Raw genomic sequence first — 16,964 nt, 5'->3', positions numbered from 1 at the left:
TGGACAGACAAATTCTGGCCTAGGACCACAGAAATCTTTAATGGATGACAAACTTTTTCTGAATGCCCAAATTGTCATACAGGGTGCAATCGAATAGTCAAATGCTTTGGCCATAAAATGTTTCTGGGACACTACTGTTCTTGGGTAATACAACATATTTTACATATATATTGTTAATATTGCCCGTTTATCAGTTATCACTGTAATGCAATAAGAATTGACAACAATGAAAACTTTTTTTGTCTGTTAGAAAGCATTCGTTTGTAGTTTACCTTCTAGCGCTTTCTAGTGGCTCAGTTCCAAAAATCATTCATGTAATCTAGATGATTGGATATGAATGAATATGAATTCATGTGAATGAGTATTAATGGCGAAGAATTTACTGTTTCTAAAAAAAATAGTTATAGGTATCTAAGAGTTATTACAGTTTTTCCTGTCTTGATAGGAATTATATTCTAAGGCCAAAATATTCTTATTTTGTGAACATACAATTATAATTATGTTATGTTGGACCTTATTGCTTAATTTTACTAGCCTTGTTTTGTGGAGTTATTAATGAAATATATTTTAGTTCCTCTACCAGTCTAATGTTCCTTCCTAAAGTTCTTTGCAGCAATGGCAATATTATAGCTTCTGTTTTAAGTTAAGTTATAAATATCTTTGCCTTTCAGTATCAGCATTGCCTTGTACCAGGACATGCTGACAGGTTCGAACAAGATTTTGCCAGAAGTATATTGACAGCAAGAGCAGAACAAACCCTGGAGCAAAGCTGAAGCCTGGAATTTGGGATTGTTTCAAGTATAATTCATTTTACACTTCATGCCTGATGCAGTGTATATTGCAAACAGTGTCATGAAGTCTCTGTTTTAGTATTCCTGAAGTTGCGCCTGGGTTTATGAGACTGAAAGGTTAGCATTAAAATAAAGACCAATGATGACACTATAAACCAATATATAAATCAGTAAGATGCTGATAAGAATCATTTGGTAGTGTGACATGATATCTTTTATTTTCATTTAAATATCTTGATGTGCTTCTGAAATGTATTTAAAAGACATAAGTATGTGGAAATATACAAGATCTATCAGATCTAAAAGTACTAAACTGCATGTAGCCTTTTAAACAATAGATTTTCAATGTCACATGGCATCCGAAAAATACTAATCAAATTTTATTTTATCTAAACCAGTGCTTTGTCATTTAAAGCTTTAAAAATAAATCATTTAATAAGATAAGAAAGCAAAGTTAAACATGGTCATAATTTTGCTATTCAATAATGACCAAATTATGACCAAAATTATGCTATAAAAGCAAATATTTTCTAAATTATTTGAAAAACTCGAGCTTAGATTCACACTTCTTAACTACAAAAATAATTTATAAAATATCTTAAATCGTTTATTTAAATAAATAGTCTCAAATTATATAGTCTTGATTATGCAGTTTATATACATAAATATATTGAATACTGAAGTGTTGAATTTTGAAACAACTAAAAACAACACGAAATCCCCAAATCTTTGTGACGTCATTGCTCTCGACCAACCAATTACATTCTCATTCTCTCAACCTTACTCTGAAATCGAGCGACGCTATTGGCCGACAGACCTGTCAATCGCGGGATTATTCGCCTCACGGTAGGTTGGTACAGGCGCGTTTAAAAACGCCCAAGCCAGGAGTTTTCTTCACATCGTCACCCAGCATTATATGACGTCGTCATGCGAGGCGCGCGGTTCTCCTTTGATTGACAGATCGCTGCACGACATTTAACGCATACTTGCGGCATCGCAGAGGGTATGCAGTCGGGATTTTTTAAGCAGCATCCGTTTCCGTGTAGCGTTATGTAGTTATCCATTTACACGCGTTTTATCATAAGTTCAAGGATTTTTGCGTCGACTGCATTGCATTGCCTACATTGGTTATATTTGTGTACCGGAGCTTTAGGATGGGTCTGCCTGCGCTTGAGTTCAGCGACTGTTATTTGGACAGCCCGCACTTCAGAGAGAGACTCAAGTCTCATGAGCTGGAGCTTGAGAAGACTAATAAATTCATCAAAGAGCTTATTAAAGACGGGAAAGCTTTGATTCAAGCACTGAAAAGTAAGACACGCTTGCTTTTTTCTTTGACTGTGATCATGACTTCACGGTTGAATGCACTTTGTCTTGTCATGTGTAATAACATACTATTGCAGATTAATAAACAACTATTTTTTTTGATTAATGTTTAAAGAATTTTTAAAGAATCAAGAGGAGCTGTTAAGTTACAATTGATTACTGTTTAGGGAGGCGTGTGAAAATATATATGCATTATTGTTAAGAGTGACACTCTTGTCAGTTGTAAGTTGACGGAACAGTTGGCTTCAGAAAGTGTTTGGACAGCCAAGCCACACAAATCAAAATGTAAAATGTTTAAATGTCATTGCCCAAATGGCTAGCACATTATGCTGGTTCTTATGCCAAAAAACAGCAACACTGGGCCATTAATGTAATTGCCTTTAAAATGTTTATAATGGTTGTTTGCCAACACCACAATCGAGTCGACCCGATGATTTTTTGTGGGTTTCCAATTTAGTCGATATTTTGATTCTAATTCATACATAAGATTCATACTATTTAGGGCCACTGTATGTGCCTGTTGAGTTTATAAGCATCTGTCAGGTTGACCTCCTGCACTGACCCGCAGTTATACACAATGCCTGAAATTTCCACTCCACTCCCCATTGCCTTTCAAAACAAACACGCTGGTCCCAGCAGAGCGGGTGCTTACTAGCACTCAGATAGTTTGAGTCTCTGTTAAAACTAGATGAATACTGAGGCATGTCTGAACTCAAGTTTGAGCATTTTAAATTCCTCTGGTTTGTGACATAACGTCTTATAGCTGGGAAAGCCTCGGTTTCATGTGGTTGACATGGATCAACAAATATTTGTCTGGGCAGGTTCTTCAATTTTCATTTCCTTGAAATGATGCATTTCTGTCAAATCATTTGTAAAGCAAAGAGAGCTGAGATTTTGCACGTCTGTCAAAGTTTATCTTCTGCTTTTTTGACAAAGCCCTGGTTTACGTAATGTGTAACATGTAAGAGATTGTAAACGGCTTTACTCATTTTACCCAACCTGCTTCATGAACACTAACCACACTAACCTGTTATTTAGCTGGAACACACTAATTCGAGAATGACAACTGGATGTACAGGTGTAGTGTGGAAATGTTGTGTTCACACATCAGATTATAGTCACAGATGTAATACTGTCTGTACACTGTAAAAATAGAAAGTTACTTAGTTGCCTTAAAGGGATAGTTTACCCCAAATTTTTAATTTTGTCATCATTTACTCGCTCTTATGTTGTTACAAACCTGTATGTCTTTGTTGTTCTGATAAACTAAAAAATATTTTGTAAAATATTTTGAGGAATGTTTGTCAAACCGTTCGTTGACCCCATTCACTTTAGTAGGAAACAAGTGAATGGGGTCACAAAGAGTTTGGTTATATAAATTTCTCAAAATATCTTTCTTTGTGTTCATCAGAACAACAAAATGTATACAGGTTTGTAACAACACAAGAGTGAGTAAATAATGACCGAATTTAATTTTTTGGGTGAACTATCCCTAACATTAAAATGTTGAGTTAGGATTGTACAACATCAAAGCGCGATTCAATCCACACTTTGTACAAAATACAAAATGCTACACTTGGATGGTTGGAGCCACATGTTTACACAAGAGAGTTGGTGTTGCACTGTGGCTATATGAACGTTTATAAATGTTTATTTTATTCGGCTGCGAATAACATTTCGAAACAATCTGAACCGCGGTTTGATGTCATCTTCATGCTCTATGAACCTCGCCAGAGTGACATAACATAAAGCTTACATCAATCTCACGGTTTCTTCTAGGTGACTCATAGTTATATTGTTGGAGATTTGCGTTTAATCTCTTCATAACTTGTTACGTAGTTCTTGGAACACAAAATGTAAACTCGTGTGTGTATGAGCTTGTCAGACTCATTCATCATTTTCTTTTACTTTTCTGTATTTTTTCTATTGTGAGAGGGCTGACGTTTACCTCTGGATTGCTGCTAAGCATCATGAAAAGTTGCATCAACTCTGCCAAATGTTTGAGGCGAGAGCCGCAGAAGCTCTTGATCTGTGACTTATTCACAGACCGACTTCAGACAGGTCACCGTAACCCAGCGAGTCTGTACACTTCTGTCATTCAGTTTTTGGCCATATAGATGTTCAAGGCCTTTTTTTTGCAATTATTTTGATGTGCTGTTTCTTGGATAATGTAATGTTGTGGTTTATGGTCACTGTGGATCGTTACAGTCAGGATGTGGATTGTGGATGGGAGGGAGTTGCTATAGTAACGGAATGATGCTCAAATGTTTTCTGTTATGATCTGTATCGGATGGTACGTAGTAGGGATGCCACAATTCTCAATATAATATTGAACCATTCAGTTCGACCCCCACGGTCCAATACGCGCATGTGAATTACATTTTTTTTTTTGTTTATCCATCCAAATCTGTCAGTTTTATATTCCCTGCACTTTTGTTAATGTGCGCGCCCGTGTGATCTGCGCCACAGCGAGTTGATATCCAGTCACTGTGCGCTAGCTGCATTAACTCTGCTTGAACTTTGATTACAATGCTGGTGTACGATTTCATTCGCGCACACACCCAACAGAAGTATGACATCAAAATGAAGCAGCACCACTGTCTATTAAATCTGAGGTGTGGATTAATTATTTGCGTGTGTAGATTGCATACAACATTAATGTAAAGATGCAAATTCGTGTGGGGTAATTTGCGTAATGTGTCACAAAGCACAACTGAAGGCTAGTAAGGCTGTTCCGATTCAAAGGCTGCTAAAATGAAGCCTCAAACGGCGTCCAAATTCGCGGTGGGCAATGCCAATGACACAAATTGGGCTTGTTATTGATGCAAACGTGCGTTATTTGCCTCAAACACGTCTTCCGCGCAAGAGGCATCAGAGCCGAAACCGAGCCGAAAACCGTGGACATGAACCGAAAATTGTATTGAACCGTGAACTAAGTGTATTGTTGCATCACTAGTACGTAGACAAAACAGGCAAAAAGTATTTAAATAACATTACAGACTGACCAGTTGTGGCTGGTTATTCAGACTATTTTGCCAATTTTGAGGAATTTATTATAAATTGTGTGAGTTTGTATGCTTGGTAACCTTCTTGTTGTGAGGCAAAAGTGCCACTGTGACACCCGATGTTCGGTTCTCCTGTTGAAATTATTATTTTTAGTAGTATTATGTTACATCCCCTTATATGATATTATAGCCGCATTAGATTTATACCTGGATAACATCAATCATACATCACTTTTGTGAACACAACACACACAACAGTGGGCAGCTATCATTGCAGTGCCTGGGGAGCAATTGGGGGAAAGATAAGTTGCTTCCTGCTGGTAGTGAAAATCGAACTGGGGACCTTCAGCTTAACAATTAAACCACGACTTTCGTAAAACTTTCAGTAAACAAAGACAGAGCAACGCCATAGCAACCACATACAATGCAGATAAAAACTTAAAGTCAATTTATAGTTCTGCATAGGACATAGAAGCATAGGGCTTCAGTTCTGGATGGCATGATGCACACAGCAGCTCTAAACTTCAGACAAAATACAGCTCAATCATTACATACGCAGGATCGATCCATATCGTTTAAAATGCTGCACTTTGTGCTTTGCTTTACAGTGTCTGGTGTAGTGTTTAGGTATTTAAAGTGTTATCGTTTCTTGTTTGTGCTAAGAAACCAAAAGATACAAACCAGCCAATTTCAAATGTGCACAGAAACTCTGGGCTGTGATTGGTTGGGCTCTATCGCTAGCAGTGATTTCATTGGGCGATGGCTTGTTCGACTTCATGCACCGCAAGAATTGACAACCGGGTGACGTCAAACTACCGCGAGAGTGATTCGCGAAACCATATGGAGGAGTTTGCTTTTAAATCGCTCTCGTGGAACTTTGACGTCATCTGGCTGCCGGTTCTTGTGGCGCCGCATGAAGTGGAACAAGCCTATTGAAAATCTATGAGAAAGCCTGGGAACTACGGAAAGTAACGAATATGTGATAGGGCCCGCCGACTGTCAATCAAATTCTTCCAGTCGGGCGGGCCCCTGATTGGTCCGGGCCCGTAAGCACCGCTTACCCTGCTTACCTATAGTTACGCCCCTGTCATAGGACCTATGCAGTAGCCTCTTCGACATAGACGACGCATTAGTTTTTTAAATTTATGCTTGTGCGTTGTTGTTCACACAAAGGTGGATGGTAGATCTCCAGGTTTATTGTTTTGGAGCAGTTCTGTGGACTTTGCGCTTTTCCATTGCAGAGTACCCCACGGTTTTGGCCGGTTAGCTTACCTTTTGTTATCTGTGTTTTGTTGTAAGTTCCCAAACTTCCTTTTAGCGGTGAAAAACATCCACAGGTTAAGAATCAGGAACACCCTACTAGTGTTTTCCAGACTTGCGATGCGAAAATGCGCGACATTTTGCAACTTAAATGAGGTTCAGTGGAGAGCGTCGACTGGGTGTTTGTACAAAACATAATGTGAGACAGAGGTAGTGATAAATGCAATTTGCAAACATTTATTTGTGGTGATCAATTTTGATTTTGTGGCGGACTGACAAATAAATGAATGTATTGAAACGTATAGCATTCCAATGACGCTGTCACTTGTATGATGTCACAGCAGTAGGCTGCGCACATATAATGACACGCCTATAATCCCTCCCACTCTGAAGTGATACTAATCTCGGTGGAAAAGCTAAGCAAACCAAAGTGAAGTGAGCTGAACCGACCTGATCCGTGGGGTACTATGCAATGAAAAAGCGGCATTAGAGCCTTTCCACACGGAGCCGCGTTTAGCTGTTTACGTACACATTTTATATTAAATCGCCGTTTTGTCCAGACGAATCCATGTTTTGGGAGCCTGAATCCGCTATTTTTTTGAAACCATGTCGCAGAGTGGATAAATCTAAAACCGACATCTTTGTGTATACAGCCAATCTGTATATTTTAGCCCTTTTTTCACACGATTACGGAAAATACAAGGAAAATGTATGTTTGCTTAGCTTCTGCTATTTCTCTCTGGAGAAACCAGGCGCGTGCATTTATTTTCTGATCTGTACATGTCATGAACTTGCCCATGTCGTGCACTATTCTATGAAGCTGAAGATCAATCTCAGTTTCAGCAAAGATAGTGAGAACGAAGCTCCTTAATCTTTGCTTTATTCCAGTTTGCACATATTTCTCGTTATGAATGTTGATCTGTATTTAAACCCCCCGTGTCAAAGAGCAGAAAGGTAAATTGTTGTTGCGATGACAAACCCCTCCTCACTATGATACGGCCCGTAAGGAGTTGTTTCTGCAATTTGTTCACACCTTACACATTTCTTGGGACGTCTCCGTGTTTACGGAGGGAAAAAAATTGGATTAAAAAGAAATGATTGGATAGGGGAAGCACTGGCTTTGTGGGGATGTGGCCTTAAATAAACTTTTGCTTTTGCTTTGACTCAGGGACACCTGCAGGTTTTGGTGTAAGCCAAAGTGCTTTTTAATACAGAGAGAGTTAAACAGTCTGGGGTTAAGAAACCAGCTGTGGTTTGGACACTAGCCTTGTTTGAGTGAAATGTTGCTGTGAGCGTGCGCCATGAGATTAAGATTAATTGATCTTATTTTAACATTCTTCTGTTATACCTTAAAAGTTAATGAGTTGAAGGCCACTGAAGACGTTTTCTTGGAGAACTTCACAAATGTGCTATCCAGCTGGATGTGAAATTCATGTGGCTACCTGCATAGGAAATAATTGCTGAAGTTCACTGAGTTTAAAGGTTTATAAGACCCAACGGAGGCTTTAGAGATATTTTGAAGACATTCACATTTTTGATTTTCTGTTACTAAAAGATGTGCACGACTGCTAATGCTAATAGCACCGCCCTATGAAATCCGTTTTAAATTTCCAAATTCCATTTTATGATTTCTCAAATTCCATGTTCTCTGTTTTTCAAACCAGCAACCTTCAGGTTACAAGCCAGACTTTTTTACCATTAGGCCATGACTGCCCAGTTTCCTGACTAGTATACGGACTTTGGATGGTGACACCACTGTCCACGAGTAACCTGTCAAATTTCAAAATCCCATGTAAAAGCAGTTTTCTGCATAGCAGGTTTATTGATTTTCACGTAAACACGTGAAAACAGGTCTCTACAGTAATAGGCCGATTTTGTTTATTTATGCATGTAAACACACTTAAAGGGATAGTTTGGCCAAAAATGATATTAAACCCATGATTTACTCACCCCCAAGCTGTCCGAGTTGCCTATGTCCATCGTTTTTCAGACAAACACATTTTCGGTTATTTTAGAAAATGTTTTAGATCTTTTAGTTGATTAAATGTAATGTTACGGGGTCCACGACCTTCAAGCCCAAAAAAAGTGCGTCCATCCTTCACAAAATAAACCCAAACGGCTCCAGGATGATAAAGAAAGGTCTTCTTAGGGTAATCTGTGCGGTGTTGTTGTAGAAATATCCATATTTAAAACTTTATTAACGTATATAACTACCTTCCGGTAGCGCCGCCATCTTAGACTCCTCTGTATTCATGAGTAAATCATGGGTTTAAAATCATTTTTGGCCGAACTATCCCTTTAATGTGATGAGAAAATGACTACATTTAGTGAATAAAGCAGATATAAGTAGTTATTGTGTAATATACTGTATATAAAGAGTTTAATGCATTGTTTTTTACTCGGGTTACATTTATTTGAATAACTTTTTAATTCTTTATTTAAGTCCTGCCAGTGCCAAAAATATATGATATTATTCAGAAACGGATGGTACTATGGGGAAATAAAATTTGCAGTTATAAGCAAATTTCAACTCAAAACTTGAGATCACACATTAAAAGCAAGGAAATTGTTTATTGTTTAGTCAACTGACAGCACAAAAATATTGATATTGATTTTTCTTTCCTGAAATAACTGCACAAAAGCATCGCGAACATTTTTACTGAAAACATTTTGGCTGATATCAAGGATGCAGTTAAGCAAGATGTTCATTTCATTTAGTGACACAGACCTGACATACTTTTATTAAAATTATTAAGCTGCTAGCAGGGTTAGGAATGTAGTCGATGTAGTAAGATGTTTTGATAGCCTGGTTGTTGTGTTTGAAGATTTTATAAGGTGAAAAATTAATAGATTTTCCCCTGCGCATTTATTGTAGAGCTACAACTAATGATTATCTTCATTATCGATTAATCAGGCTTTTTTTATTCGACTTATCAGATAAAAACATAAACATTTACTCAATCAGATTCTCCCAGTATTACAGCTAAATAAGGCACTAAATCAGGGTATTTATTTATGTGTAAAAGTGTACTTTTAAAAGTACAAAAGCCACACACTACAGAGTTTAAGCATGTGATGTCACAGACATTGACAATGAATTTCATTATTGATGATTATCGATTTTATCGATTACTTTATTCTCTAAAGTTTGACTTGGCTTACACATGAAAACAAATATGGATTATTTTTGAGATGGTATCCATTGCTTTTAACTTTAAAAACAGCTGGTTAATGGTGTATAAAAGTATTTAAAAGTTGATAAAGGATACTCTGAAGCATACACATTTAAAATGTAGTGTTTTTCTTTTCAAGATAAATACAATTGATGACTCTACAAATGTTTGTCATGTTAAAGTGTCACTAATACCACCCGCCCAGATCATAAACTGCAAGCAAATCATTATTTTACAGCATGAATAAAAGCCTCTTAACGTTAAAGTACAAAGCCCTTTGATTCGTCCCACCTTAACAACCTGTTTTAACAGGAAATACATTTTCTGTTTACCACAGAATATAAACTAGTTGAACTAGTGCTTGAAAGCAGTTATATCCTGTTTTTGCATACTGTTTAAAGATCTCAAGCCATTAAAACAAATCAAAATTATGCTGTATCTTATGGTACACTCTAAAATTGTTGTGTAAATATTAGGGCTGCACGATTAATCGTTTTTTAAACCGAAATCGCGATGTGAATGGATGCGATTTTCGAATCGCAAGAGCTGCGATTATTTCGATTCAAAACTATCAAATATAACAATCATCTAGTACGCAGTTTTTGACAGTTCGCTTCATGCGCATTTTACGTTTGATGCAGTTTAAACCAATAGAGTGCATTAACACTGAGGTGCTGACTACACGTCAGATAACACCATTTGGAAAACATGAGCGCGAGCAGCAGTTCAACTCCTCAAAAAAGTGTACGGCCATATGATTTCCGCGATGCGGAAAACACGGACAGCATCGCGAAATGCATACAAATGGAATTAACTGCACAACGCGGAATGTCATGAAGTGGCAGATTTTGGATTCAGTCATTTTAAAAACCCATTATAACTCAATAACCGGCAAATGAAACGACAGAAATGCGCGAAAACATTTCCCTTTTGTGTAATGTTGGAATTAAAGAAAGGTGTGTATAAACGTCCGTTTCTCGTCATGCATCGCAAACAATGACAAGCGCCTCATCAGACTATAAGCAGGTTTCATTAAAGCCTGGAACACAGCAGACGAAAGAGGTACATTATACTTTCTTGCACGCGCACATCTGCACCACTTTGAATATTTACAGGCATGAGGGTTCATGAAGCGCGCACACAGAGAGCAGTCAGCACACGCGTGATCACTAAACTTAAGTTTTCTTTCTTGTCTAAGTGAACATAAACAGCTGGATGTTTATCAGTATATTGAAGCAGAGCAGTTTTAAAGCTGTCTTAAAGTGACAGACAGTAACCTGGTGCTTTCTGTGTCAGAAATGTTTATTACACACCAAAAATTAAAATCACTCCTTACTCTTAACTGAACAAGCTTCTGCAGCTCCACATTTAAAATCATACAGTGAGGACTGTGCAGTGTTTTATTTGTATTTTTTGCTTATGTTAAATCATAGATTCTAATAACTAATATATTTACATTTATTACAGATGCCTGAAAAGTAAAACAAGATGAGTATAGTCTTATGATTAAAAGAAAAAACTAAACATTTGCTTGTCAGAAGCATTGTTGTAGTGACAGCCAAAATACGTTGGCCTATATGTTATTTTAAATAAAACTTTCAAACAAAAAAATGTTAAATTGTATTTTAATGTCCTTAGATTAAAAAAAAGTTTGTCTGCAGAAGAGCAAAGTCCTGCAGACAACTTGGCACAATGTTTAAGAGGTTTTAAATAAACAGTAGCACAGCATCTTTCTTTGGTGCTATTAAAACCACCACAACAAACCTGGATGTAGCTCTTTTATTATATACCAATGAATCGCACTTTAAATCGCGAATCGCAATTTTGATCAGAAAAATCGCAATTAGATTTTTTTCTCCGAATCGTGCAGCCCTAGTAAATATTGGACAGAACACACCGCTGGGTTAAAATTGACCCAATGCTGGGTTGTTTTAGGCCAACTGCTAACCCATGGTTGCATAACAACAACCCAATATTGTGTCATTTTTAACCCAATATGTGTTTTGTCCACTATTTAACCAACATGGTAAAAAAATAACCCAGCCATTTTTACTAGCCATGTTAAGCTGTAAGACATGTTTCGCAGTATGAACATTAAGATTGAAAAGCTTTAGTCAGGGAACAATGCACCCGCACACAATGGAAATTTAAAGCCAGTTTTTGGCCTCGGGTGGTGCATATAATTTCATTCCATCCAAACATTCAGTTGTTTGGTGGAGAGTAACCCCAGTAACTAACAGTACAATATCATTACACAACAACCTCTGTTTTATATAACAAATGTCCAAATAATAATTTCAAGACTTGAACACCAAAATCAAGCAAAAGTACATTTGTTTGCTCTGAACTGCATTGTAGGATATTGTCAACCAGTTGGTTTTAATTAATGTGTTGTTGAAGCTGTCATATTCAGGACTTTCCAGTCTTCGCCGTCTCATCTGGAGAGCGGACTGAATCGCAGGTGTTTTCAGTCATGTAGGAGGGTCAGGCAGATGTTCATAAAAGTACAGTTTTCCCATCACTGTGCCAGATATTGTCCGACTAGTAGACGATCAGCTGTCTTGCTGTCTGTTGTACACTGAAGACCTCTCTTTGGCCTATTGACAGCACAGGAACAAAAGGAAAGTGGGCGATCGGTCATGAGTATTGCTAAGACCACAGGCTTTTGTTCCATCAGACAATCCTAGAAATGTTTCCTTTGCTGGAAGCAGTTGGGAATTGCAGAATGTCCATTAGAAATCAGATAAACTTGACTGGAGATACAAATGGTTTACTCGATTATTAAAATCTGTCATTAATAACTCACACACAGAGAAATGCTAAGGAATGAACTGACCATTATTCAATATTTCTTTCAATATAACCATCTTCCTGAAATGTGTGGGTTTAGAGTAAATCCCCTCTGGTTACTTCTCCTTTTGGTTCTGAATGCCGGTCATTGTGGCTCAAGGCCTCTCTCCCATGTCCTAATTGTGTGTAAAACCAGTGAGTCCCCAGGAGGAGATCAGTAGGACAATGAACAAGTGTTCACAAGCCTTTACTGGCCATACAGAACTACTGAGGTCGGGATATTCCAAGATCTTAACAGACAAGTCAAAATAATCTTGCCAGATGTCTGTCTCTATCCTGAACACATTGTTAATTAACTAGTATGTTTATATTTGAGTTTACATTAAAAATTTAAAACCAAAAAAAGCTCAAAAGGTATGTGTTGGATCCCAGGGAACACAAAGGTTGATAAAACTGTATAGTTTGAATGCACTGTAAGTCACTTTGGATAAATGCTCTGCCAAACGTGTAAATGTAGATGTCACAACATGATTAATTGTGCAAGAAAGAGTGCTTGTGAAATTTTGTCTTCCCATTATATTATTTCAGCAGTACTGGGGAAGTATTATAATGGGAACATTGTTTTCGGCTGACTTGTACTTTATAGAGGGGCGTGAGCTGCAGGACTGAGGCTCTGTGAAAAGAAATTCACTTTGCAGGTCATTGTGTGCGTGAAAAGAATGAATAATTAACAGGGATCATAGACTAGTGTGAAGAAGTCTGTCACTGGCTATTATCTTTTACTGACTGTGCCATCAGTTTAAACAGAAACGCTGTGTCATCAAACGGTCACATGGTGCAGCACTCAGATACATGATCCCGTTGAGCTCATCTCTGTTCAACAGACTTAAAAAATACCTAGGGTTTACATTCAGCATAGGCAGAACTGTCTACACTTATTTTTGAGAAGGATTTTTTGTTGTTGCACAGGATCCTCAGTAATGTCAGTAAACTTTGAGCTATCTGTATCTAAAATTGATCCTAGAGGGCCTGGTTTGTATACACAATCAAAGTGGACGTTTTTCGTGATCCCGTTTTTCAAATTTAGTGTGTAAAGCTATGTTTATACTCGCCGCGTGTGCATGAGCGTGTTTGTTCCATAGACTGTAAAAAAAGATGGACGACGCGACGTTGCCTCCCTCCATTGTAATGAATTGAAGCTAAAAATGTCTGACCATGGTCGCCGCCGTGTTACATAAAAAGGTCAGTTTGGAGCCAAGGCATGTGGAGAAGGAATCATCCATGGAGCCAGAGAAGGTGCCGCGGTATCAAACTTCTGCCTAAACGCTCGCTCGCCCAGTTTAACCATGCTAATCATAAGAAACTTTTATTATAATTTTTTTATTTAGAGCAGAGTCCCATTCGTTTAAATTGAATAGGGCGGGGTTTGTGACTTGTACTGCGGTCAAACACCAGTGGGCGATCAAAGAGCCAGAGGCTTCACTTTTCAAGACTTATGAGGCACACACGGTTGGTGCGCGTGGCAAAAATTACGTCAACGTGGAGTGGGCGGTTGTGCGCGTCGGGTGCACGAGGCCCCATTTTGTGTGGAGGTGTGCATGGCAATTTTTGTAACTGCGCGCGCGGCTCCGCTTCCGAAAATGACCGACCTCAAGGCGATTATGGACGAACGGGCAAGCCTGTGACGTATCTCTTTAAAGGGACACAAGGCAGCATTTTTATGTTAATAAATCATCTTCGTAAGTCGGTATATGGTTAAATGACTCATTACATGACGAATGAAGACTCTCTCGCCCGCCCCTACCGTCTGTAGGAAGAATACCCCACTTGCAAGTTCGCTGTATCCGACCCGGTGTCCTTCAGTCTCGTATAGTCTTAGATATAGAACGCATTTACTCCCAGACACTAGGGGGAGCTAGTAGACAAATAATACTCAGACTTGCCTTGTGTGCCTTTAATGAACAACAATGCATATAGTATTTATCTGACACTCTTTAAGTAAAGTATTCAAGTAAACCTTACCATTTAAAATACTAAAGATTTACATATGATTGAGAATTATTGGCTGATATTTGTTTTAAATGTACCTCTGGATGAGGAATAAAATACAAACCTTTAGCACTGTTTGTTTAGTAAAAAATAATGAAATTATAATGTTTAATAAAGACATATTTAAGAGATTGACGTTTTATTCATGTTTTCATATTTATATATCAAGCTCTTATGTTACAAGCACCAGGGTTGTTCCATCGTACGATGACTTCCATCCTCTTCTTCTGTGTTTGTTTTTGGACTCGATAGCTTGCATCGCCCCCTTTGTGTTGAAAGAATAGTGCAACAGCGAGTGTGCCAACTATAAACGCCTCGTCCGTTTGTTGAGACACACATGCGTTCAGCGGAGGCTCGTGGTGCAGACAAAAGCGCGAGTATAAACAAAGCTTAAGGTTGCCGTTAGAGCATAAATAATGCATGTAAAATTATAAAGCTCAAAGTTTAATGCCAAAAGATACAGAATTTGCTTTTTTTAAGTACTGCAGAGAAAGGCCGGTTTGGACTACAGGCCTCTACTTTCCGGATATATGACATCAAGTTTTGATATGACTTCTAGTCTTGCACCAGCCGTGTGAGGTGTCAGCGTGACCTCACATAATTGCATAAGCACGTCGAAAGGTCAAGTGTTACATTTGTGAAACGCACACTTGTGGACCATTTAAAACAATAAACTAACACAAAGACATTAATTAGTATCATTCCACATACAACAATTTCGGAACGGTCCTCCTTCTCCACAATTGTAAACGCTGCTTCACACACGTCACGCTGGAGCGTCACACGGGTGGTGGAAGATGAGAAGTTGTGGTTTAAAAGTACATATTTTTACAATCGTTTTGCTGGATAAGACCCTTATGCCTCCAAGACCATTTTGGTCTAGAACAACCAGAAACCAGTTGGGGTGGGGTTACTTTCAATATGAATAATAGTTCTGCTTCCTATTGGCCATTTCACATCTCAATTGATATTCAATTTATTATCTATTATTTATGATCTTTCTTTGTAGCACTTGTGCTTGCTCTTTATTGATTGAAAGAAATAAACATCAAGGTTAGTGACACCTCAGTAACTCCACATCAATCTAATGGCAGTAATGAGAGATGGGTGCCACCCCCACATTATTATGAAGTCCACATTATCCCGTTGTAATCTGCACAGGAGGCCACAGGCAGGCAGGCCCAGCCAAGTGTGTGCATGTTATAGGGGCTAATGACTCTGAGCTGTGAGCTGTAAGCATAAGACCCCAGGCTGTTACTGGCACTCCACAGGCCAAAACAAACTACAGCGTGCTGCCAGTGAGACAGCAATTTTCCCTCGTGCAGCTCCAAAAATAACCCCCGCAGATGGGTTTTCAGTCTTCACACTACCCCCTCTGGTCCCTGGGAGGGTTTAAAAAGATTGTTAGTTAGAGGTATTGTCAAAATTCAAGCCCGATGCTTTTATATAAAAGAAAGCTTAAGCTGTGGTACAATCTGTGAGTGATTTATAGATCATCACCCAGTGAGCTGGTGATTAGCATTGGTGTGCTGTGCCAAAACCCAAGCAGCCAAGGGTGAAATCTAAGACTGAGCTCCTCTTTATCACCAACATAGATGAGTGTTTGTACAGTGGCAGTTTTTTTAAAATGCTTTATCTTGGTGATTTTTATTATAAGGAGAGCAGCAATTTAAAGACATTTTATGGTGTGATAACATAAATGTAAACCATGTGCATCTGCTCATATAATCCTAAAGCGTCAAACTAAAGTCAATGTCCTGTGTATTATTGTCTCATAAGCGTGATGGGATCATATGATTTTCACCTGATATCATCCCGAATCAATGTAAATTGACGGCATCCAGATCTTTTACTTAACTTTCATCAAGGTCATTTGCTACAATTGCAATAGTTTTCAACATTTTGTTAACCTATTGCGATTCATAACTATGTTACTTTAATGAAAGAGTGACAGCAAAAGATAGGTAAATGTGAAAATACAAGACTGTGACGTGCTAAAATTTTCCTGTTTATTGCCTTCGAAAGATGAATTGCTTGTTGCACAGACGCCGATTTCTTTTTCCGCCGGCAAAATATCACGCACATCTTAGGGTGTGTCCACACCAAAGCTTTTAAACATGGCTGAAAACGCCAGGCAGACGCCGACTGCCAGCTTTCTTCAGCTGAGCGCTTTGTTTGCTGTGATACTTCTGCTTTGTTTATCAGTCGTTGTACGATGTTGCCGGTTGGTTATTGTGATATTTGTCCCGCCCCTCCTCCACTGTGATTGGACAGCCGTGTGAGAACTGACATTGACAAGCTGAGCTTTTCATCTAGAGTTGAATATTTTTCAACTCTTGGCGCTCAACACTGAGCGAAGAAAAACGCCAGCTACTGGCTTTTTTGAAAACGAAGCACTTCCATTGGAAACAATTGAAAACATACGCCAGCCGCAGGCGTAAATGCTTTGGAGTGCATACCCCCTTACGTTGCTTAGCAACGGCAGACGCTATGGGAGGGCCAATCACTTTTGGAAAGATGGAGGAAAGTGGCACAGTCACATTTTATCAATGAAATGTGAAGAGCCCTTTATT

At 38.4% G+C, this 16,964-nt stretch overlaps 1 protein-coding gene across 3 annotated transcripts in view; it reads left to right on the top strand.

The window, feature by feature from the left end:
- The first annotated feature begins 1,679 nt into the window (after positions 1 to 1,679).
- Positions 1,680 to 16,964, top strand: part of LOC135776499 (rho GTPase-activating protein 26-like) — a 102,201-nt gene continuing 86,916 nt past the window's right edge. For all 3 annotated transcript variants that reach the window (XM_065287261.2, XM_065287262.2, XM_065287260.2), the window contains exon 1: positions 1,680 to 2,099. In XM_065287261.2, the coding sequence (XP_065143333.1) occupies positions 1,946 to 2,099 (154 nt within the window). In that variant the 5' untranslated portion in view covers positions 1,680 to 1,945. The remainder of the gene's footprint in view (positions 2,100 to 16,964) is intronic.

This window comes from Paramisgurnus dabryanus, chromosome 18 (assembly GCF_030506205.2).
Source record: "Paramisgurnus dabryanus chromosome 18, PD_genome_1.1, whole genome shotgun sequence".
Classification (NCBI taxonomy): Eukaryota; Metazoa; Chordata; class Actinopteri; order Cypriniformes; family Cobitidae; genus Paramisgurnus; species Paramisgurnus dabryanus.
This window is presented reverse-complemented; position numbering and strand designations above follow the sequence as displayed.